Source organism: Daucus carota, chromosome 4, assembly GCF_001625215.2.
Source record: "Daucus carota subsp. sativus chromosome 4, DH1 v3.0, whole genome shotgun sequence".
NCBI classification, from domain to species: domain Eukaryota; kingdom Viridiplantae; phylum Streptophyta; class Magnoliopsida; order Apiales; family Apiaceae; genus Daucus; species Daucus carota.
In genome coordinates, this window is record NC_030384.2 from 37,496,682 (window position 1) to 37,519,820 (window position 23,139).

At 34.0% G+C, this 23,139-nt stretch overlaps 2 protein-coding genes across 2 annotated transcripts; one reads left to right on the plus strand and one right to left on the minus strand.

Moving 5' to 3' along the window:
• Nucleotides 1–1,548: 1,548 nt before the first annotated feature.
• Nucleotides 1,549–3,968, plus strand: LOC108216357 (sm-like protein LSM3A). The gene is made up of 3 exons (XM_017389107.2): nt 1,549–1,830; nt 2,371–2,466; nt 3,628–3,968. The coding sequence occupies exons 1-3, from the start codon at nt 1,681–1,683 to the stop codon at nt 3,706–3,708; spliced, it is 327 nt and encodes a 108-aa protein (XP_017244596.1). The 5' UTR covers nt 1,549–1,680; the 3' UTR covers nt 3,709–3,968.
• A 1,367-nt stretch (nt 3,969–5,335) lies between these two features.
• Nucleotides 5,336–22,008, minus strand: LOC108218717 (exocyst complex component SEC5A). Its single transcript, XM_017391794.2, has 21 exons — nt 21,411–22,008; nt 21,015–21,160; nt 20,206–20,300; nt 17,565–17,759; nt 17,209–17,336; nt 16,951–17,109; nt 14,919–15,023; nt 13,616–13,690; nt 13,243–13,380; nt 12,941–13,114; nt 11,947–12,087; nt 11,185–11,308; nt 10,901–11,111; nt 9,872–9,987; nt 9,560–9,794; nt 7,863–7,956; nt 7,035–7,112; nt 6,889–6,945; nt 6,516–6,665; nt 6,174–6,338; nt 5,336–5,811 (listed from the first exon to the last, which is right to left on the minus strand). Exons 1-21 carry the CDS (start codon nt 21,768–21,770, stop codon nt 5,611–5,613), a joined length of 3,147 nt encoding a protein of 1,048 aa, XP_017247283.1. The 5' UTR covers nt 21,771–22,008; the 3' UTR covers nt 5,336–5,610.
• Nucleotides 22,009–23,139: the final 1,131 nt, after the last annotated feature.

The following is a 23,139-nucleotide window of genomic DNA, read 5'->3' on the forward strand; positions in this document are numbered from 1 at the left end:
AATGATGCATAAATGATCTATCCATAGTCAAATGAATCAAAATGAAGTATCTGATCGATAATCATGATCACGATGAGTGATTTGGAGACGGATAGCGAGCAATTATGACGAAAACACAGAATTGATGCGAAAATTGTAGAGAAATTAATCAGAAAACAGCTTGAGACATCAATATTATACGGAATGAGAGTGTGTAAACTCGATTTGATCAATTCGAAGTGATGAGATCGCAAAATAGGCTCTGATATCATTATAAAGTTTGCAATATACAACACTAAACTACAAACGGTAAACTAATGATTGATATGTATGAGAGAGTAGTTTTTACAATAGAGACCAGAAAATGAAGAAGTGAGTGAAAGTATTAACAAAACTGATATATACAAACAGTTGAATGCACTTCTAGATGTAAAAAATTCTGAACAAATTACTATTGAGCTGTTGCTGAGTGTCATGCTTGTGTGGAGGAGAATTTACTATTTCAACAGTTACGCCTTTAGAAAAAGCTATAAAATGATAAAATATTAAACTAAAATCAAAGATTATTCGTGATTCTTAGCTGACATTGAAGAGAGTGAGCACTCTATCACATGATCATCCATTCGAAGTGCCAACAACTTTTATGTTGTGTTTGGTTGGGGTGAATGGAATGGAATGGAATGAAATGAGTAAAAAAATACTTGAAACTAATAGAGATAGGAATAAAGTTTTGAAAAAAATTGAAGGAGTGCAAAATTGTTATGATGAGATTTGAGAAGAAATTGAGGATGAGAGAGAATGGAGCATTCCATCTCAAATGGAAGGGGTGATATCTAGCATATGATGTAGGGAATGGAATGGAGGGAAGAATGAAATTTCTTAAAAATTATCCATAACATAGTTCATTTTTCAATCCATTCTTTCCGGAATCATTCACCCCAACCAAACACAACATTAGGGTTTTAAACAAGACCAACAACTTTGGGTTTCTAAATTTTCAATGCTCTTGCCTAACTCAAAAATGACATCATCCTTTAAGAAGATTTTATTTGATAGTTGAAGTATAACTTATGGAGCGAAGTATTCCAAGTACTACGACACATTGACTGCAAATACACAAACTGCACTTTCATCGTTTATTTATTATAGTCATTTTACTTATTCAAGTGACTTATGAATAAATTTACAAAATGGAGTCATATGTAGATAATAAAAAAAAATTCATCATTTTCTTCGAAAAAGTCATTAAAAATTAACCATAATAGTCTAACTATTTTTACTGTAGAATTATATTTGTCCAAAATGATTCTGGCGTAGAACCAAATTTAGAAGTTAAATTTTTTTTTAAATTGTATGTGTTTGATTGTTTGTGTATGTAACGCAAGATTAGTATTTTACGGCAAAATCAAATTTTATACATATATATGATTAATTTTAAAATTATTTAAAAAAAGTTAGAATTGAATTAAATAGTTTTTACAGGATTTTGTGATTGTCTGCAGTTTTTTCAAATTAATAAATAGTTGTAATTGTAATTTTTAAGTTAAAGACTTTAGAGTCGAGGATGCGAAGAAAATACAGTAAATCCTGGAATTTAAATCACAGAGCCCTAGCAAACTCTTGGCGAGAGAGAGAGAGAGAGCTGGGAGAGAGAGAGAAGGGTGTAGAGTAAATTGAGAAGGGGGAATAGTAGAAAGAAAGATGTCAAGCAACAACAACAGTGGAGGTGGAGGTGGAGGAGCAGAAGAAGAAATAGCAGTGAAAGAACCTTTGGATCTCATTCGTCTCAGTCTCGACGAGCGTATCTACGTCAAGCTCCGTTCTGACCGCGAGCTCCGCGGCAAACTACACGTATCTCTCTTCCCTCTTTCTCTCCCACTCTCGCTCCTACCAATCCACCCCCAATTTTATATCTCTGTTTACTTTTATTTCTCTTTACGCCTTTTTAGGGTTTATTGTATCCCCGCCTTTTCATTTTTTGCTAATATGTTTTTTTGTTGATTTTTAGCTACTGTGCTTAAATGTATTAATTTGTTACATTTTGTTCTGAGAAATTGGTACAGAGATGGCAAAGAAAGCTCCTTTAATGAATTATGATACTGCTTCGAATGTTATTTATTGGTATATGTTTGTTTTGCGACTTATTAGTGTGCGTAATAGTTTGTGTTGTGGCCTTTTCTCCCTCAGAAGGGTGAGGAGAAAGATTTTGGATTCTTGTTTGGTCACGCTTTTTGGTATTTTTAGTGAATTAGTGCACACATCTTTGTTATGTTTCGTGGATGAATGAATCTGTTTAGGGTTTTGATAGTCAGTGCTTAAATGTAGTGATATGCTACTGCCAGTAGTTGATTTTGTTGGTTTACGCTTTGACGATACTTTATATGTTCTTAGGCTTATGATCAGCACTTGAATATGATTCTTGGGGATGTTGAAGAAATCGTTACAACTGTAGAGATCGATGATGAAACTTATGAGGAGATTGTCAGGGTATGATTTTTTATTTATCTATTATCATCTCTATATTGTCAATGCTGCTGTTCATCACTTTCTTTAGTAAGCACATGGTACTTGAGCTTTGTGGATATACCAACAAATATGATTCTTACCGAAGTAGTGCTCCAGCCGTCACAATTATTTCTTTAGTGGAAGGTTCCAGTGCCTGGCCTGCTACTGCTTCATTTGAGATGTGATCTATAAAATTGCAGATATATGATAGTTATTTAAATTTGCTTGACTTTTTATCTTGAACAAAAGCAGTGGTTAGAAAAACAAAAGTGCTACTATCTATTGAATTATACAATTTGAATTTTGCCTGAACACCAGTCTAGACTCTAGAGAAGTGTGAAGCCATCTGATATCAGTAACTCAACTTTGCCTCAAAAATTTAAATGATTAGCTTAAGTTGAATTTGCACATATCTCTGCAGTGCTCGGTATGTATATGGATTATTCTTTTATAGAGGATTAGAGGTCTTGTTATGTTTAAAAATGGCCTTTATGGCGCATTTTGCCTTATCTCATCAAAATTGACGTGTAAATGTTTCTTTTCCTCATCTACTAACTCATCTGCTGATTCTCTCACTTCATCATCAATTCCTTTTTTTTGGAGGGTCTTTCTTTACTGTAAGCTAGTGTATGTTCATAGTGTGCTGACAAGACAATGTCACTTTCTTTAAAAAGTTTGCAACAGCATTTTGTCATTAAAAGGGGTGATATTGGTATTTGACATATAGTGTGCTGATTGCAATCATAAACAACTCCGAACTGAATGTTCTAAACAAGTTAGATGAACTGGCTTATAAAATTATTAAGTAATTTATCAAACATGAGTGATATATACACCTGTGCATGCATTTTTTGATGCATGATATTTGTATATATGTTTATACTTCATAGTTTTATTTTGTGGCTTACTTAGACCATCATCTCAAGTAAAACATTAAAGCATATGCTGAACGTAGCCTTTAAGTCTGGGTTCCAGAGTCAAACTAAACTATAATTCTCCTTCTCTGGCCCGTGGCTCACTATTGCTTATTTTTGTATTTGTTTAACAGGTTTGCTTGAGTAATGTCTCATATTTCATATTTCTCTTATTGAATTGTGATCTGACATTATTATTTTACTCACATATTAGTTTGATCAATTTCAGGCCACACGCCGTACAGTTCCATTTCTGTTTGTTAGAGGAGATGGTGTCATTTTGGTGTCTCCTCCACTACGAACGGCTTGACCATGTGTTTTGTTTAGTGGTCAAGATTAACCATGATGCATTTCTGCTGTAAGAGCCTGCAATGAAGAAGTTGATAGGGGTCCTGGTTTATTTTGCAATCTGTAATCTTTAAATAGTTTCTGAAATTGACTTGAATATACTTTTGTATTGAAATTGTTGGTCTCTCCTATAGGTGTGCATTTCAAAGCACATTGCATGGTTTGGATGCACACTATTTGGAGGAACTTTTGATCTCAACATAATCTATTGGTTTAAACTAATCTCATGCAAGTTGTATCTTATATGCTCCAAGCTGTATGCTGCGAAGACTTGATCCCAGAATAGATTTGAACCCTCACAGCTTATTCCCAAAAAGTAAGCATCTGTTAGCCTATTCTACAGTATAATTTGCTGGTTTTAAACTATGGAAGTTGTCTCTTACAAGCTGTATTTAAATGCTACAAGCTGTATACTGCGAGCACTTTCACGAAATAGGTTTGAAACCTCACCAGCTTATATACAAAAAATTTGTGCAGAGAATGAATTAGCATAGGAAGAGACATGTAGAATATACAAAATGTAAAAAACGGAGATGATAGTGCTACTTGGAGTTGGAGAATTGGGATCTATCAAAGTAATATTCTTTTTATTGGTAGACTAAAATAGTTGGTTAAAATAATAATTATGTAAATTTTGCTGAACTTGACTTGTCGACTGAAATGATTGATTAAATTAATATTTTTCTCTGTCCCTTTTTAGTTGTCACCTTTGGGTTTGTGCCGGTAAAATTGACCAAAGTTTGACTGAAATTTAATAATATTTTATCAAGTGAAAAAATAAAAAAAAAATGTCACCGGGAATAACTTTTAATCTACTTTAAAATGTAATTTTCAGTTTTTTAAAATAATGAAAAATAAACTTATAATTTTTGGTCAAAAAATTAGTACCAACAAAAATAGAAATGTGATAATTAAAAAGGGACGGAGGAAGTATATCACAGTGATGCTGTCTACCAGTAGAGTTAGCTGTATTTTAAAACTATTATTTAAAATTTTCAACAAGCTAATATATGTGAAATTTCGCTTCAAAATATAAATCCATGAGTTCGATTATAATAGAAGAGAAATGTCAGAAAGTCTATAGTATTTACTTTTAACGTGAATTTTTAACTAAGATATTAGATATCTCGACATGCTCTTATGTTTACAGATCATACTTCCTTAAAAATATAAGTTTAGCAATACCCAATTCTCTGCCTGTGTGTGCCGAATTATAAGTATGGGATATGAATCATATGACTATGAGTTTCATTCATCACATTTGTGCTCAGATGCCGTCAGATTTTTTTTGACCTCATTAAAGAAATATATATTTCTCAAAAACTTTTGTGAAAAATCAAACCTGCACAATACAAGCAACATTGTAGAGATATGTTCCACATAATTAGTTACTGCTTGCAAACACACTGTTGAGTAAATACTTTTATTGTAAAAGGCAACAGTCTTGATCCAAAAGTTAGGAAGATACGAAAGAGCCTACGAAGAGCTAATTAGAGCAATCTTATAAGTTATGCACCTACATTTATACAGAATGCAAGAGTTTTGATGTGTTTTAGGGCTTCCATATAATGAAGAATCGAGCTTAATCATCGCAAAAAATAGGGGCTCAACTTATATATTTAAAATTCACCCGATGAAAAATACTTCCAGCATTCCTCAAGACTTGCTCACCAAATTTAGATGACACCAGTTATTTAGATGTACAAGTCGGCACAAACAAATGGACAGAATTGTAGGACTAGCATTCTATTTCTGTTTTTTCCTTCTATTTTCTTTTAAAAATTTAAAGAATGTGACATAATACAACATTGCAAAGGCTACATACTGGGAGAAGAATAAACATTGATCTATGTGCACTGGTTAGTTATCTACGCCTCTGCCTGCCTTGGAAACTTTGTGAGCTTTTGAAGCTTCCACTAGGAGAATCAATCGATCCTCTAATGGAAGCTCTGGTTGATTCTGGAACAGAGTCCAAAGGATACGACTCTACAAAGCATGCGGTGTTAACTCGCGTCCTCTCAAGCTCTGCTTGAAGAAGTTCTGAGCTGTACTGCTGGGCGAGAGCCTAGGCAAACAAACACAAAATGTAGGGAAAATGAAGCACAATCATAGAATGACAGAACAAGTTTATTAATGAAAGCAGACTTCTAATGTTTATACAGCCCAATAAGGAATGAGGTAATCATGTGCGAAGAAAACGTAAAAGGTATGTGTACACCCTAGTAGTTAAGACTAAAGACTTGTCATACATCTCACATTGAGAGAGAGATCTCTCTTAAGCTTTCCCCCCTGTGAGATTCATCAGAAACAGTGTTTTGTCCCCAAAAAAAGATGATGCATTAAACATATAAGTTTCTTAGCAATATGATTTCTTTGAAGGTAAATAGAATAAATAAACTAGGAAATAACAGAGAGCAAATCTCTTACAATCAGATCATCTGGTGAAACAGCAGAACCCTGTTGTCTCTCATTCTCAGCAGACTCAGTTACACTCTCGGTGGCTTTCTCCAGTAGAACCCCTTGTAAAGATTTCAGCGAATCTCTCGCCTCATGCGTAAAATAAGGATTTAATATGGTCTCAAAATATTCAAGCTGCAGAAATGTAAAAACAATCAACTATCTAAGCAAGTCATCCAATAAAGAATGGCTATGGGACCTATAAAGATCATAGCGTCTGAAATAGATTGTGAAAGAAAAGAACAATTCCTTTGCACATAAGCTTTTACTCTACAACTGCTGGTTTTCTAAAGCTAGTAACAGAACATTCACCTCTAGCATAAGCTGACAGAAACCATTTGCATCCAATGCTCTAAGATCTTTCTCTTCATTTTCATGGAAAAGGCTGAGCAATGTATCAATCAAACCTTCAACTAGGATACCAAGTGTTTTATCCAGCAAGGGCTTACAGCCAGCAAAGACCTACAATGGGAAAAATGAATGACATTTCCATAATTCAGCTATACATAAGATAAAAGTTCACAACTTCCCACCAACTTGACAGGGTTTAATAAATTCAAAACTTTCTTAGCTGTATTAAAACAACCATAAGTTTGGGATAATGGGTGTGTGGGTGTAGGGAGGGGGGCGGTGTTTCTTAACAAATGCAAGAAAAGCGGAATCCTGCCACAAAATTTGTGACTACCTCTGCATGCACAGCTACTAGACTGTGCAGCAACTCCACAGCTGCATCTCGCACACCCTAAAAAGGAGCAAAAATGTTAAAGATTGTTGTGAAGTAAACAAAGCTACCCAAAATGTCCAAGGGAACGACATTTTTTGTAAACTCACTTTGACTGCAGGTGCACTTCCCCATTGCACTCCAGCATCCAACATATAGTTCACAGCTGCGGCTCTAATTAGTTGTGCCTGAGAAACCAAAACAGTATACAGTTACAGGTAATAATCAGGAAGCATACCAGGAAGTTCTTACAAGGTAGATAACAAACACCATACAATCTGATTAGGCTTAGGCATATATACACATATATTATATAGAGTGTAGACATTATGATTAAATTCAATTATAATCATATTAGTTAAGATCAAATTAATTAACGAGACTGCTGCCCTCATTAGAACTGGATCAAAAAAACATTGCAAGTCATAACAATAGTATGCAAAGTCCGTTTTTTATATTAGAAAAATAGTTAATATACATAGTTAAACACCTAATTTGCAAAGTGCACGCCTGTGTGACAATCAATTTACACAGTGGACGCCTAGGCGATGACCAACTGGCACCTAGTGGACGCCTAGGCGATTACTAATTTGCCTACCCCGTTCAAATCATGGCAGGTGGGACGCCTGCCCATGAATAATTGCTTTCCACCTTGGGGAAACCCTGAGTCCTTGACAACTATATCAAACACTAGATGATATGTTGTTGACATGACAACTACAATGCAAGGAAACCAACTCTGTTATCATAAACTCTATTTCTTTCCTAGTAAGATATAGGTAGACAAATTATTTTGGAAGGAAAATAAATTACCAGAAGTTGCTCATATGGCAATTTATCCAGATCCTAGAGATCTTACAATACAAATGGCGCAGTTTACCTTTACAGATATTTTTATGCATAGATAAATTTGCATTACAACAGGTCACAAATAATACCTTTGCAAAAGTGTACTGTGCAAGGACCTTCTCTTCAAGTCCAGAGAAGGATGTAGACAAATCCTGCATATCAGCATCCTCTTCCTCCTTTCCTCTGTAGTCAGAGTAGATAGCATAATACAAATTTATACTCGTATATACAAAATTTGTTGAGATATAGGCATTTTAAAAGACTAGATTTAAAGATAGGATATTCTATTGATTTACATGTATATACTATATAATGTATTCCTATATACTCCTTCCGAGTACTGCATGTCATATTAGTTAGGATTTTACCAGAATTGTACTTTTCTATATTGGAATTGTTTATCATAGCAACAAAAGTAATATACTATGATTTTCATGATAAGCATTGGCAGGCACCGTACGCAAAGGACAATTCTTTTCCCTACATATAGTACATATTGGACAACACCCAGTTTGTCCTCGTAAATTAATACGTAACAGCAATTTCTAGGACACATCATCAATAGTCATCAAACTTTGATATTACTCTACTAATTACTAACAGAGTGATCATGGAGTGCTTTGAAACCAACTCGATGTTTTAAACATTGTAACTAGATAGATTTCAGGAAATACAGCTCTACAGTCTACACTAGCCTGAAGCCTTAGATCATATCACTTGCCACAGCCCTTGTGACTTCACAGAAAAAGACTGGAATTTAGGAAAAATGTGCAGAAAAAAGAGGAGAGGGGGTTAAAGAGAGGCAATCTCTACATGTGACTCCTTCAGATTTCAATTATTATAAATTGCGTAGATTTTCTTTATTTCCTGGTATAAACATGAACTACTCCCTCTGTCCCAACTATTTCTTTACACTTTCCTTTTTGGGACGTCTCTTCCAATTATTTGCATCTCAAAACTTACCAAAATAGTAAAAAAAATTAGTATAAAAAACTAATTACATCTACTACTTTCCTCCACTATACTCACTTTAAACATTAAATATCAGCGGTCCCACCAGTTTAACCACTATTCTTTCTTTTTCCCACTATTTTATACATATGTCTCGATCTCCGTATCCAACCCATTTGTAAACAAATGAGAGGGACGCACGGGTACGATACAAGAGAGATCTAACACTACATGAAGCTGAAAGGATTGCTTTGAACGAACAAATATCTCTATATATGGCAATTAGGAGCAACGACTAATTAAACCCAAAGCAATTCTAAACCTTTCAGCTTCATGTAGATTTTAAGTTGGTTGCTATGAAAAGAATTTACAGATTGAATTGCAAAATCATATTCTTTCATTCTGTTCTTGTAAGCTCATGTTTGCTGAAATCTGGAAATGGGAGCTTTGCGCTTAAAGGGAAACTAATGTTCAACTGGCTTAATATTAACTGCCATATTTCTACAGCATGTAAGTAGCTTGGCGTCCGACTGTACTTCAAGTAACTGCCGTAATTAAAGTGGTAACCATCAAAAGAGTAACATTTAGCCAAAACATTTAATTCCCCACTTGACATAGACTTTCATGTACTCGACAAAAGAGAAGACAAAGAATGCCTTCCTATTATAAGATCCATAACTGCAATACCTCTATGTGACTTCCTACATCTCTTTTGAACTCAGTTACAATCAAAGCAACCGGAAATTAGTCAATCTTGCTCATGAAAGAGATGGTATGTACTATGAACAGAGGTCTCCAAGTTGTAAATGAACATGCTAAAACACATTGTACCAACCTGGATTGCTGCCAGATATGTTTGTATTTGTTGTAAAGCTCACGGGAAAGTTCATCCTTGCAATACCCTATATTACTCAAGACCATTAGTAGTTGTTGGAGAGGATGAATCACACTTTCCGGTAAAGGATCAAATGACATCTGAGGTTGGTCGTCTGAATATCCATTTTCAAAATGTGGACTTCCTCTATTTGACTTGTTTTGTGCAAGCTCCCCGCCAATGCGTTCTAGATGACCTGATCGATAAATATTAAAATCAGGTACTGTAATTCTAAAATTCTAAAGACACTAGGCACTAATTCATTAATTATACCAGCAAAATCCAGCAAACAATTTAGAAATGCAAGTCTAGCAGATTCCTGAATTTCTTGAAGCTGCATATAGATGTCTTCCGACCTCTTAGCTTCACTTCTTAAAGACTGCACCATCCTGGTAAAAAATCTCATTACAATAATACTCTGGATGAAATATTCAATATAAAGAAGTAGAATGAATACAGTAACCACCATATAAATGGGTACTAAAACCAAAAAGTTTAATATCTGTCCCCGATAGAAAGAAAACAAATGTTACAAGTTCATAGATATTCATACTATACTTTGTGCTTGTCGACCAGTCATCGATAGGGCAACAAACGAGATTAATCAAGTTGAGCTCTTTGGTGCTTAGATTCAATAAAATTATGGAACTCGAATTTGAATTGAAACTTGGATCGAGCCAGAAATTTTGTCCCTCACTGTTCGCATGTCTTGCTAAGTCTCATTAATTTTTTCCAATTAATTATGTCTACTAAACATCAAATGATAAAAAGCAACATCCACTTCAATGTGACAAAGATACAGACGACCAACTTATATTATCATATGTAGTCTTGACTAAAATCTCCTATTTTTTTATTGTTATGTGCTGCATTCTTATTGTGCTAACTATTAGCACAAGCAGGTGAAGCCGGCACTTAACTAAGTTATCAAGTGGAGCTGATAGCTGAATCATACTACACTCATCCTACACCTCTGTCACATTCTAACAGCTTTTAAATTAGTCAAGTGGTACATGACTATTGACTACCATCTAATATCTACATCTACTGTATAGTATGTATATTTTTTTGTCTTCTCTAAAGATAGGCCACTAACACGTTAGCCTGTGTATATTGCCAACAGCTGGCCAATTATCATAATCGCCTCCTTCCAATTATGAATAAAACAATATAATTATTGTACTTGTATATTCTATTTGCTCACAGGACGGTCGCAATTAATTTTAGGTTAACTGCAAGGAAGGAGGGAAAACGACTGAAATGGATCACATGCTCCTTTCTTCACTAAAACAGGACACTTACAAGTTGATTTGGTCCATTGCCGAAACTAAGATTGAACGAAAAGCTAGTGGCAACAAAGAAATTGTGTAAGGAGACTTGTTTCTTTCAAGGACAGACACCGGGGTCCATGATTCTTCTTTCGCTAGCTCTTCAGTTGAAGTTCTCATCCATGAACAAAGTCTTAGTATGTAAACTTTTGTAATCTCAGACTGAAGCGTCCGCATAGCAGTTACTGTTGGTCAGCAAATGGCTAGTCAGTGAAATTGGAAGATATTCTGATATTCAAAATAATAAAATTGAGTTACCAGCAACAGAGGGTGCGGAGTCTGCTTCAAATGCTTGGCATGCTTTAGATATCTCCATAATGGAATCGTTCATGTATGGGCGAAGGATGTTTAATTCTTCAAAGTCCTGAAACGTATTCTGAACCTGTAACATAAATATACTAGATTCATTAACTTCACTCAAAAAATAATAACAGAAGAAAACACTTTTGACTCCTTGAATTGGAGCAATTCCATTTAAAAAGTCATGTAAAGCTTAACCCTTGAACCACCTGCATATCTTCAAATTGTCCGTGATAGGTCTAAGACATTCTGGTAAAGATTCTCTACCCTCTGGTCATAGTCAGTTCTCTCTTGACCTACTTGCATCATTATAATGGTTTCTTTAGATTCCATTTTCAATGTTTCCACAGAATATTATCTACCCAGGCACCAGTGCAGAATAATAATTGATTAGAAATGTCTCTAATTTTCCCAGTAGCCATGACCATATATTTCCAACGATGATAAACAAAAAAAAAAAAGTTCTCTTTGCTTCAGCAATTGTTGCTCTATACATCAAGGAATATGCATATACTGAGGTAATAACATAAAAGGCCAAGCAATTAAGAAGGAACTTAAAACCGGAAATATTTGGTTTCCGAATTAGATTATTATGACAACCAGAACAGCTCAAAATAAATTAGAATAGAAGAAGTTAAGATGAGGATACAATATCAGCTATACACAAAAAGTTCAAAATTCCAATTTTGGTTACTTAGATCAGGTGCAATTATGTGTTACCTTAGACTCGTATGCAGATATAGTATCACGTATCATTCCAGCAACTTCTTCGAGAGAATGTGCTGAAAATTTTCCCTCTCCTCTTTCTTCATTTTTATTTGCAGAAGAGCTAACATTCGTTTCACCAGAAACTTGGGAGGACTGAAAAAAAAAAGTATAACTATAAAGACCACGATATTTTAAATATATCTATACTATACTAATAAAGCCAAAGCATTAAAAATTTTGGTCAATCAATCGGTATTTGGGCCTATATACGGGCTTCCTTATTTTAAAACTTATTTTAACGGGCCAACTCTATTTAATTATAACACCTTTAAATACTATAATTTAAACACATTTGTTGGGTTTATTTGTTTTTGAATATGTTTTGACAGGCCTAATTACTCAAAAATTACGGGCCTAACAAAACAATATTCCTGTTAACAAATTTCAAAGCTACAATTTTAATTATGTGTGTGTGTGTGTGTGTCTGTGTGTGGCATCTTTGAATCCAGGCGAGCAAACTATTGAAAATGTTACAACCAAAATAGAGCAGAGGACTAGAGGGAATATTTTACTATATTAATTAACAAATAAAAAACACACACCCCGCTTCCAAAGTACCTCACCACCCTAGATCCTACCAAACCATGAAAGTAGACCAAGTGTAATAAATCCTTACCCAAGCTCCACAACCCACCACTATGGCAAGGCATTTATCATTAAGTCAAAAAACAATTAAATGGGAGATACTAAACCACCCCTACCTTCTGAACATTAAAAAGAAAAAGAAAAAAAAACCCTGTGTGCCCTCTGAATAGGACTCATAAAAAACAATGAATATAGGGACCGCTGACAGTATTTCAAACAATCTTAAAAGATGAAAAAAAATTAATGAAGACCTTAAAATGATATGACAGCTTAAACTGCACTTCGTTACCAATTAACTTGGAGCAAGACTATCTACTGTCAGAGGAATATTAATAACACAATAGCAGATGCAGGAAATTACCTTTGCAAATTTTCCACTGGAGACTGATTGAGCTGTTTTCCAGAAGGCTGGAACATGAAGAATAAGAACAGCAGTTAATCTACGGATATACTTCCCTCTATAAGCATCAACTTCTTCGCTGCTTAACATTAGTGGCTCTATATCTTCCAGAGTACTACCATAATCGTCATCCAACTGGTGGTAGTCATTGAGAGGATGAAATGTCAAGAGTACTGATAGACTAGCTTTTATGTTATTACGCATACACACACGCACACATATAATATGTATATATTATCATATAATATGTGTGTGTTAGTTACCGGATCATTCATAGCTTGCTGCAGCTGCCTCCACTTTGCCTCAGAAACAGCTTTTTCCCGTATCTCATTTTGCAACTGTTCCATCATTGCTTCATGATCTAAGGTGCACTTTTCAATCAAACCTCTAATTCTTTGATTCTGTAAACCAGAGAATATAATATGAGCTTTATTGGCAAGCTAAGATGCACTTTTATCTAGCTGAATAATATTACAAAACTCAGATTTACAGGTTTAAATTTTTTTATTAATTGCAAGTATTTGGCATTACTGTTTGCAGCAATGAGTAAAGTTCTACAACATACAGTATAAACTAAAATGATGCGAAACTATACAAGCAACTCCAAGGTGAAAGATATTCAATAAAGTAGATTACCTGTATATTCAAATAATGCCAAACAGGATCCAGTTCAGGTTCCAGCTCCAGTAAGAGTCTCACAGTGTTCTCAAGCTGCACCAAACCATTGGATACATTTTAATTTCTCAATGATTATTCAGACTACTCCGCATATATTAATTTCGATATAACTAGTAACAGGTACCATACACCCACCATTGGATACATTTTAATTTCTCAATGATTATTCAGACTACTCCGCATATATTAATTTCGATATAACTAGTAACAGGTACCATACACCCCCCTAAAAAACAAAAACAGGTGGAGTAATCCATGTAACCACCAGAACAGAGTTGTGGAGATAATTTGCCCAGCTTTAGTTAAATAGACTTTGTAACTGAACACCATCAAGTCATTTGCAAGTTGTAGAACATATTTTTATCTACAACTTCATTTAGCATGAGTATAGTTCTGTATTCATTCAAAACCACTTTCATGCCTCAGTTGAAGGCGATATTTCAAGATAATGGTACAGCTGCTACTCAAAAGAAGAATTACTGAGAGGGATGCTGAAGAGCACTCGACATTCAAGCTGTATAGAATGGGAAAGAAGTGCTAGTGAAGGAGTCTGCCAATATCTACAGACAACGACTAACCAGACAGAATTTCCCACAAGTTCTAAATTATAAATTAAACAAAAATACAAGTTCAACACACAAAATTCTGATTTGTATCCAGAGATCTCTTCCACAGCTACGACATAGTATCTACCATCGAACACTCGAACATTGTCCATTTACATGCCCCACATTATGTAGACAAGAAAAAAAAATATTTTCCTATGTTTTGTAAACTTTTTTAGAGCATAATTTTAGATATAAAAAATCAATTCTATAAACATTCATTTTGCTCATTTTATATGTATTAACATCTCTGTTACCATCATAGAGCTATTAGACAAGCTATATGTAAAAATGGATACTTAGAGAGACTGTTAATTGATAAGAAGATTTGAAAAATGAAAATGAACCATTTCCCAACATTATTCAGTCATCCCGTCAGAACTTAAACAGAACTTGCATGAAGTTGCACAACTGCTCATGTAACTCGTAATGACACTAAATAACTCATTTCCCTTTCAATCCTAGCATGTTGTCTGTCCATCAGATAAGACATTCCATTGTTTACTGTAGCGAATAAGGAAAATGCATACACATCCTTCACAGAGAATGCATATGCATCCTTCATTATCCCAGTGTAGGGTGCCGTGGTAAATATATAACTTTGTACAAAGATGTATATGCACAAACACGTAGCTAATATTTTACAATGACCATACTTTTGTTAGGTCAATGTGTGGATCTTCCATAGACTTGTAAAGCATGCCTTTGAACTCCTGCATTACTTTTTCAACCTCTTCAAGGACACGTTTAAGTATTCCCACCTGAAATTAAAAATAATAATAATAATAATAAATCACAACGGCACAACAAGAAAGGTGCACATCATATTGTGATACATTTAAGCAGATCTTAAAAATTCTCCAGACACGATATAATAAATGAATAGAATTATTTTTACAAGAAATAGGAAAAAATATTTGCTTAAATATTAGACACAAGGAAATTAGATTTCAAATTATAAGGTGTTCAGGACATTAATTTTACTAAATTGGCATTAGAGGTGTGCCATGATCTAAAAACGGATTATATCTCTATTTTCCAGCTGTACTCGGAATTGATTTCAAATGACCTATTGGACTTAATTTCCTCTACCCACAATAGCAGTACAGTCCCAGTTATAAATGGCACTTTCACCTGTATTATGAGAATTGTTAAAGGTCGAATTGAAGTCCAATTTTGGTCAGGTATCTGTAACGATGTTATGGAAAACTTTGATTTCCCACCAGATATAGACAACATCCTGAATATGTAGTAAAAAAGAAAGGAGGGGGCCTCCATAACTAACTTCATTAAAACAAGACCCTAAGTGTAGTCCATCACCCAGCCTGGCCCCACATATTGTATTATAATTCTAATCAAAACAAATAGACGATACGCACTAGACTGAAAGGTATTAGGCTCCGTGTAAGGTATTGTAACTGCTGATCTAAAGCAACTTCTACTACATGAAGATATTACAACTATATATGAAACCAGGAATTAAATAAATACCATACCTATGACCACTTCTTAACTCAGCCAACAAAATATATTATCAATGATAATTTCAGAGAAGGGTACATTACGTATTCAAGATAGGCATTCACATTTCTGATGAACTGCATAATACTAAAAAGTTTAAAATCTACAAACTTACTAATGACAAGTTCAAACATGAATATGAGCAGTGTTATCGAAAGCATTAAGCGCACCGAGGCGCCAAACTCTCTGGAGCCTAGGCGCAAAGCGCAAAAGCGAGGCGCGCGCTTCTTTGAAGCTAGGCGCATGTTTTACAATTTTTTTTATTTATTATTTAGGATATATGTATATAGGTTTATAACATAATTTATACTTCATAATATATTAAATCACACTTTAAGCCAAAAATAATTTAATTTATCCTTTATAATATATTAAATAATACTTTTAGAGGGAAAAACAATCCTAAACTTAAATATTAAAATTCAAAATTTATGTTTCATAGGCAGAATTCCAGGCTTCCAACCAACCACTCATTGCTTTCATCAACATCAAGGAGTGATATAGGGTCAATTTTATCTCTTAATTCAAAGCGTCTTCTAAATTTTTTTTTTTTGTTATGAGTTGGTACTTTTGGGCCTTAAAAGTGACCTGAAATTCTTTTTTTGTTATGGGTTAGTACTTTTGGGCCTTAAAAGTGGCCCAATAACATTAAATATCTTATTATGCGCTTAGCTTCGCTAAAGCGTGCTTTTCTACCGCTTTGTGCCTAAGCGCGCTTTGTGCTTCAAGGCTAAAAGCATGCGCTTCATTGAAGTTGCTTCGCCTCGACATATATGAGGCGCTAAGGGTGCGCTTTGCTTCGCTTTGCGCCTAGGCGCGCTTTTCACAACACTGAATATGAGTCAACACAGTTTAGGAAGTCAGAGTCGGAATATTAAATATTAATGAGGAAATATCCAACTTATATATAAACTGAGTATCTAATTATAAGATAACAATAAAGGATGTTTGACTTCTAGTTCAAATCAATTAAGAGCATAAAATAGACTCCACGAAAGATTAAAAATATAGCTTAAAGAGGTAAGAAAGAGAACATTAAGAATGATGACATGTGCAGTCATAAAGAGACAAACCACAGAAAAAGGATGTTCAATAAATATGATAGCCATATGTAAATATGTAAATGTATAACTATAAAGTATAATGTAAGAAAATACAGATATGTACATGCATAGGCAGCACAATCGACTTCGCTTTCCTGTATTCTCTAACAGCCAAATCATATTCTCCCTTACTAATGCTATTACGAATGGTACTGGGCAAATTGAAAAGTGTCCTGAACCTCTGAAGCATTCCTTGGACAGATCGTATTTTCTCAGTTTGGGCCTGCAAACATATTGAAAGGGAATGAATCAATCTAAACCCGATTAGTTATGCTGACAAAAAAATTAAGCCATCAAACATTTTAAATTTCAAATAAAACACCTGACGCTCAAACAATGGTTCAAAAGCACGATTAGCCACTGAACTAACTCCTTGGATGCAATCATACAAATGAGTTGTTCCCGAGCCTTCTGGGTCTTCTTCTATGCGTGACAATTTTGTCTCAATATCTGAAACATAATTAATAACTTATAAGCTGCATTAATATATATATATATATATATATATATATATATATATATATTACTGAGAAATGTCAGCATTAAACGTTTTCTAGGAGATATATAATATACACGAGCTGCATAATAATGCCAAAAAAACCCGCTACAAAGGCTCGAAATTACAAATAATCATAACAAGAGGGAAAAATCTCAATTGCGGCACAAGTACAACTTTACCATCAATTGTAGTTTTGCAAGAGACAAAGCAATCAAAATTTTCTTTAACTAGCTTTTTCCTTTGTGAAGTCCTTCCTTCAAAATCAGTTTTCAGAGCAATTGCCCCAGCCTCAAGATCGTCTGCACTTGTTTCTTGGTGAACTCGCGACAAAAACAATTTTGCATCAAACTTCTCAGAAAAATACATTAATTTCTCTGCAAATATGAAAAGCATTAACATCAGCATATTGAACATCAAAATTACACATTGACATGTAAAGATAGATTAAGAACAATTGGAGAGCAGAAGCAAATTACAAATATCAAAAGGAACTTCAGGTAAAATATATTCAAGCTTGATAATGCAAGTGACTTCATGCAGGACAAAGTCCTACACAAGAAATTGTAGAAGAGAATATAAAGATAAAATCATAAAACTATGGGATTCACCCTTAGAACCACTAATCCTTAGCTGTAATGTTCCACAACTGCTGAAGGGAGACGGGTTATGGATCATCCATTGCGAGAAAGTAGTTCCAAAATTCAATAGTTCAACTGCAACACCTATCCAATATGGATATGGCATTGCTTATATATAGAAAAGCCCTGATAACCTAGTGGCCTAACATTTGAGCTTATTTCATACATAATAAAGGAATATTAAAATCATAACTTAATGCTTAATCTTCACTAGACCCCATACTTTAAAGAATTAAATACATTGATTTTCTCTACAAAGAGATACTTAAACGATCTAATAATGAACATTAAACTTCTTAACTTCAATTGTATTCCCCTTTATAAGTTAAAGACAGATACCTAGCAGTATCGAGGGCATTACATCATCCACTTAGCACAACAATCTTAAATAATATACAAAAACCATAGATGTCATTTACGCTTGAGTTTTTTATTAGCTTCAAAGCCAATAGTCTTGATGTAAACCGTTATGTTTTTCATTACATTTCATAGTCTAATATTAATAGTCAGAAATAGTTCAACACTTATTGAGTTATTTCTGAGTTATGAACCATTTAATACAAGGATAAGTACTTTATTGTCCTCTTTCCTAATGTCCTATATTCCTGCCTAATGACAAAATCTTATCGATGATTGCATAAAGATATTTTTAGAACTATATTCCTGCAAGAGATCTTGATCTATGGACTCATTATCTCTTATGTACAACATCTCAGGGCATGAGACCCTATAATTCTTAAAACGACAAAAATGACCTAGTACATTTACTATATCCTTTTACCAAGTACTACTTCCTAATCTTACTCGATGTATATTCTAGCATATAATTTCTTTGATGTCCAATTTATAAGCACCTTAGCTAATTGTTTTACAAGGAGAAGCACAAATATGGATGAGTTAAAAGAACTAGGAACTGTTTGGACCAAGTATATTAAGGGATAATATAACATTAATTGTAATATATAACTGTATTGTCTATATTATTGCATGTCTCAGTAATCCTCAGTGCCAAAACCCTTGCTCAACCCTTTGCTGCTACCAAGACCTTTAAAAATTGAACTTCTCTTTGCCAGGTAAAAATATGATCATTGCAATTAAAATACAAATTCACCATCTACGAATCTATTTACACAACAGACTTTAGAGCGTCTACAACGGTTTTGGCTAAATTACATAAAATACTGATTATGTAAAATTTGTCAAATCTATAAGACATTGTGCTCCAGAGATTGGCTATATTGATTGGTTATATTTTAAAAATGGTATGTTATTATTATTTCAAGTTGTTATTAATAGAATATATCATTTTAATATGGTAACAAAATGATGTGGAATCTTGCTACAGGTCTCTAGTGGTTGGCCAAATATAGCCAATGTGAAGTGATTGGCGATATTTTTTGCTAAGGGTAATTGCCAATTGGAGTGCCCATTTTTTTACATATTCTCTATATTTTCTACTCATGGCATGCCACCTAGACTTTTTACTAAGGGTTTTCTCGCTTTGAAGATTCTCTTACAGAGTTGTTTGTTGTTCAATCTCCCAAAAAAACATTGAGAAAGTAAAGATAAGGAAAAAATAACCCCATTCTGAAAATTCATTAATAATAAACAAAGCTTTAAATACCTACAAAATATCTCAGTAGCACTTGTTGGACATAATATTTGGACTGCCCCAGGTTTGTACTTTGTACTTTGATATGGCTGACGCGCCAAAAAGACACTTATAAGTGCTTTAAACACTTGTCACTTTTACTTCCACCAGTACCACTCACCTCTTTTCATTAGACGACAAGAAAAATCTCATGATTACAGGCCTAATTCATTAGGTACATCAGTTTGGGCAGTCCCCTTCCCTTCAAATATTTTTTTAAAAAAAACTTAAAAATGTTGAAGATGCTATTAAATATTATTCTAGAGAAAAGAACAAACTAATAACAGGTCATGTACCCCAAATTTCATTACTAAATTGAGCAAATGTAAGTTAGCACTTTGAGAATTCTACATTTCTAGAGGAATCTATATACAAAGAAAAAAAAATTAATTAACAAAACATATTTCAGTTCAAAGCCAAAATGCATTATGTGTGGCATGAGGATTTTTGTAAGCAAGTAAAGTGAAGTCAAATAGGCAAAAGATAATTGTGCATTCTAGAAGTAAAACGTAGTTTAGTGACTTAAGGTACCGCGAAGTTCTTGATCTGGGTAGTCTTTCTCGGCTTTGGATGGAGAAAGGGCTTTCCGGTCGTAGACCAACCTTAGTGATTTGTTATCTATTAGCCTGTCAATGACAACCACATTTATACAGTTATCATCCAATAATTTCATCAATACAAACAATATTAAGGACTAGACTAAAGTATTGAGTAAAAAGTATAAGTAATTGAGACAACATTGTGTGCTTAGATTAATTCCACATCCCATATTTATCACAGTTGCTTAATAGTGGCCAAAGTCTAATCATTAGAGAATATTCAGGGCCCAGGGGTTGAAATTAAAAAAAATTAAAAATCAACTATTTAGCATCTGAAGATAACAGAATTGGAGATGTTTATACTCTGAAAACTTTTAATAAAAAAATTGGAAACTAGAAGCACAAAACACATGTTAATTGGATGGATCAACTATTGGTCTATGTGCCCAGCTGCAAAAAACAAATAAAATTAAAAACGGAGGTATGATCTATGACAAGTAAAGATTGTGTGCAGTGAATATAACATCATAAGTTAGTTGGGAGCCTTGAAACCAAATTGGCAAACACAGTTTCTAATAACTGATGTGGACAAAGAAAGTAACAAATTAGATTAAAATATATGCTAAAACCATCAAGAAAATTGATAACTCTTAAAAATTTAGTGTCTAACGATTATCTGCGGAGGGGCTATATCCATGTTATCAACCGGTTAATTAACCTCATTCTAGACCATAATGACCACGTAGACGAATATAAAAAGGCGAAATGACTGGTATGAAATTACAGTGATGAGGTATTTACCCTAATCCAAGAGGATCTATACATTCAATACCGCGGGGAATAGATTGTAAATTTTGAAGCCCTTTTCTCAAATTAGCTGGTTTCTGATCAATCTGTACTATAGGAGCTGTTCTTGCCTCCCGCATATCACGGACCCTACGACCAAGCTGCCATGAACATAAATTCCAACGACAACATCACTCTACCTGGATGTAACATCAGCACTAGCAGTACAAATAAAATAATACGCGTAATTATGCTCAAATGAACTGTGATTCAATTCAAATTAAGCTCAGCTCAATTCCTGAAAACTAAAATCGACCTAAATCGCTGAAATTAAGCTCGTCCTAAAAATCAATACACAAACAACACCACCACCAAAATCAAAATCAAACTAAACAAACACCACACACATACCTCCCCTTCATCGACACGCTTCCAGCAATCAGGCTCTCCACCGTCCCACTTATCATCATCCCTCCCGCCTTTGGGAGGCCTCACGGCTCGATCTCTTCCCAAATCCTCGTCGCCGGACGAGATACTCAACATCTCCACCTCCGAATCATCATCATAATCCTCCGACTGGCGCTGCTTCCGCGCGGAAGAAGACTGATTAGATTTCCGTGACTGCCTCGCCGGCGACGCCTTCGCCGGCTGCTGGACGTGATTCCGGACAGGCTTGCCGGAAGACGACGATTTCTGGTAATTGACATCGCGTTGAGATTGCTCTTGAAGAGCCATTTGCAATAGCTCGTCTTCGTCACTGTCGCTAGACATTTTCAAGTTTTATTAATTTAACAATAGGTGCAGGTCAAGGTATGTGTGTGTATATGTATGTAGATGTTTGGGTTTTGGGTTTGGTTTTGTGTATTTGTAATTGGATCTGTGTAAGAAGAAGAATATTATTAATGAAGGAGAAAGAACGCAGAGAGAGAGAGAGAGATGGCACAGCTGTATAACTATGCTTTCTTTTCCGATTGAATCCACCTGTATAATTGTACCACAATTATACTATACCCGATGCCATTCAACTTCAGTGCAGGAAATTAATGTAGTAAAATGATACAAATAATTGATAAATTAATAGTATATTTTTTTTGAAGCAATATAAATTAATAATTTTATTAAAACATTCTTTTTAATGACTTCAGTATAATATATATATTTTATATTTATCTTCTTTTTTTTAAGATATTTTACTTTTATCTTGAAAAAATAAAAAATACATGTGTACACACTTTTAAAAATCGCCATCAAAACATTAAAATTTATCTATTAATGTCTCTTTTCGAACAGATCTCTCGATTTTTATCACAACGATATATTTTTGTATGAAATCACATACATCAATCGCGAGTACCATTTCAAATGATAATTCAAATAATCTTACATCATCAATATTCCGACCTCATGGGAAAAAATATTAGTTTCACTTGAATATTTTGATAAGTTGATAAAGTTGTCAAATTATTTTTGATGAACCCTTTGATCTCGGGTCCAAATATATATTTTCTGAAAAACAACGTATATCATGATTGAACTTCGGTTCAAGTGATAATCGCTAATTCAAATAACGCATGACTTCGTATATTTCCGGCTTTATATGCCCTTTGCCATCGAAATCTTCGACTGAATTCCGAATTATCATACCACTTGATTACATTATAGAAATAATATATTATATTTATTTGATACATTGTATTACAACACTGTTTTGTGCAATCGTCATTTATATGTATTATGTCTTTATTTAACATGTTATAAATGTTAACATATTAAATATTATTAGAATTATGATTATGATGTATCCCACACAATCAAAATAAATGGCATTGATATGAGAATATTTAATGTATCAAAATTACTCAATAATATATAAAATAAATTAAATATACATAGTGACAAAAATATGATGTTCAGAACCTCTCCGCAGGCTGAAAATATATACATATAATATTACTCGTGACAAATAAAGATTACCGATATTCAATTCTGTCAAGATCAAGATACGACCACTCATTTCTTTATCATTTATTATAACAAATTGAATACGTAAAATCTTCGCTATATCCACATTTTAGCATGTGAAAAATAGCCGTTCAAAATAATATATATGAAAATTTACTTGATAACAACTATAAATAAA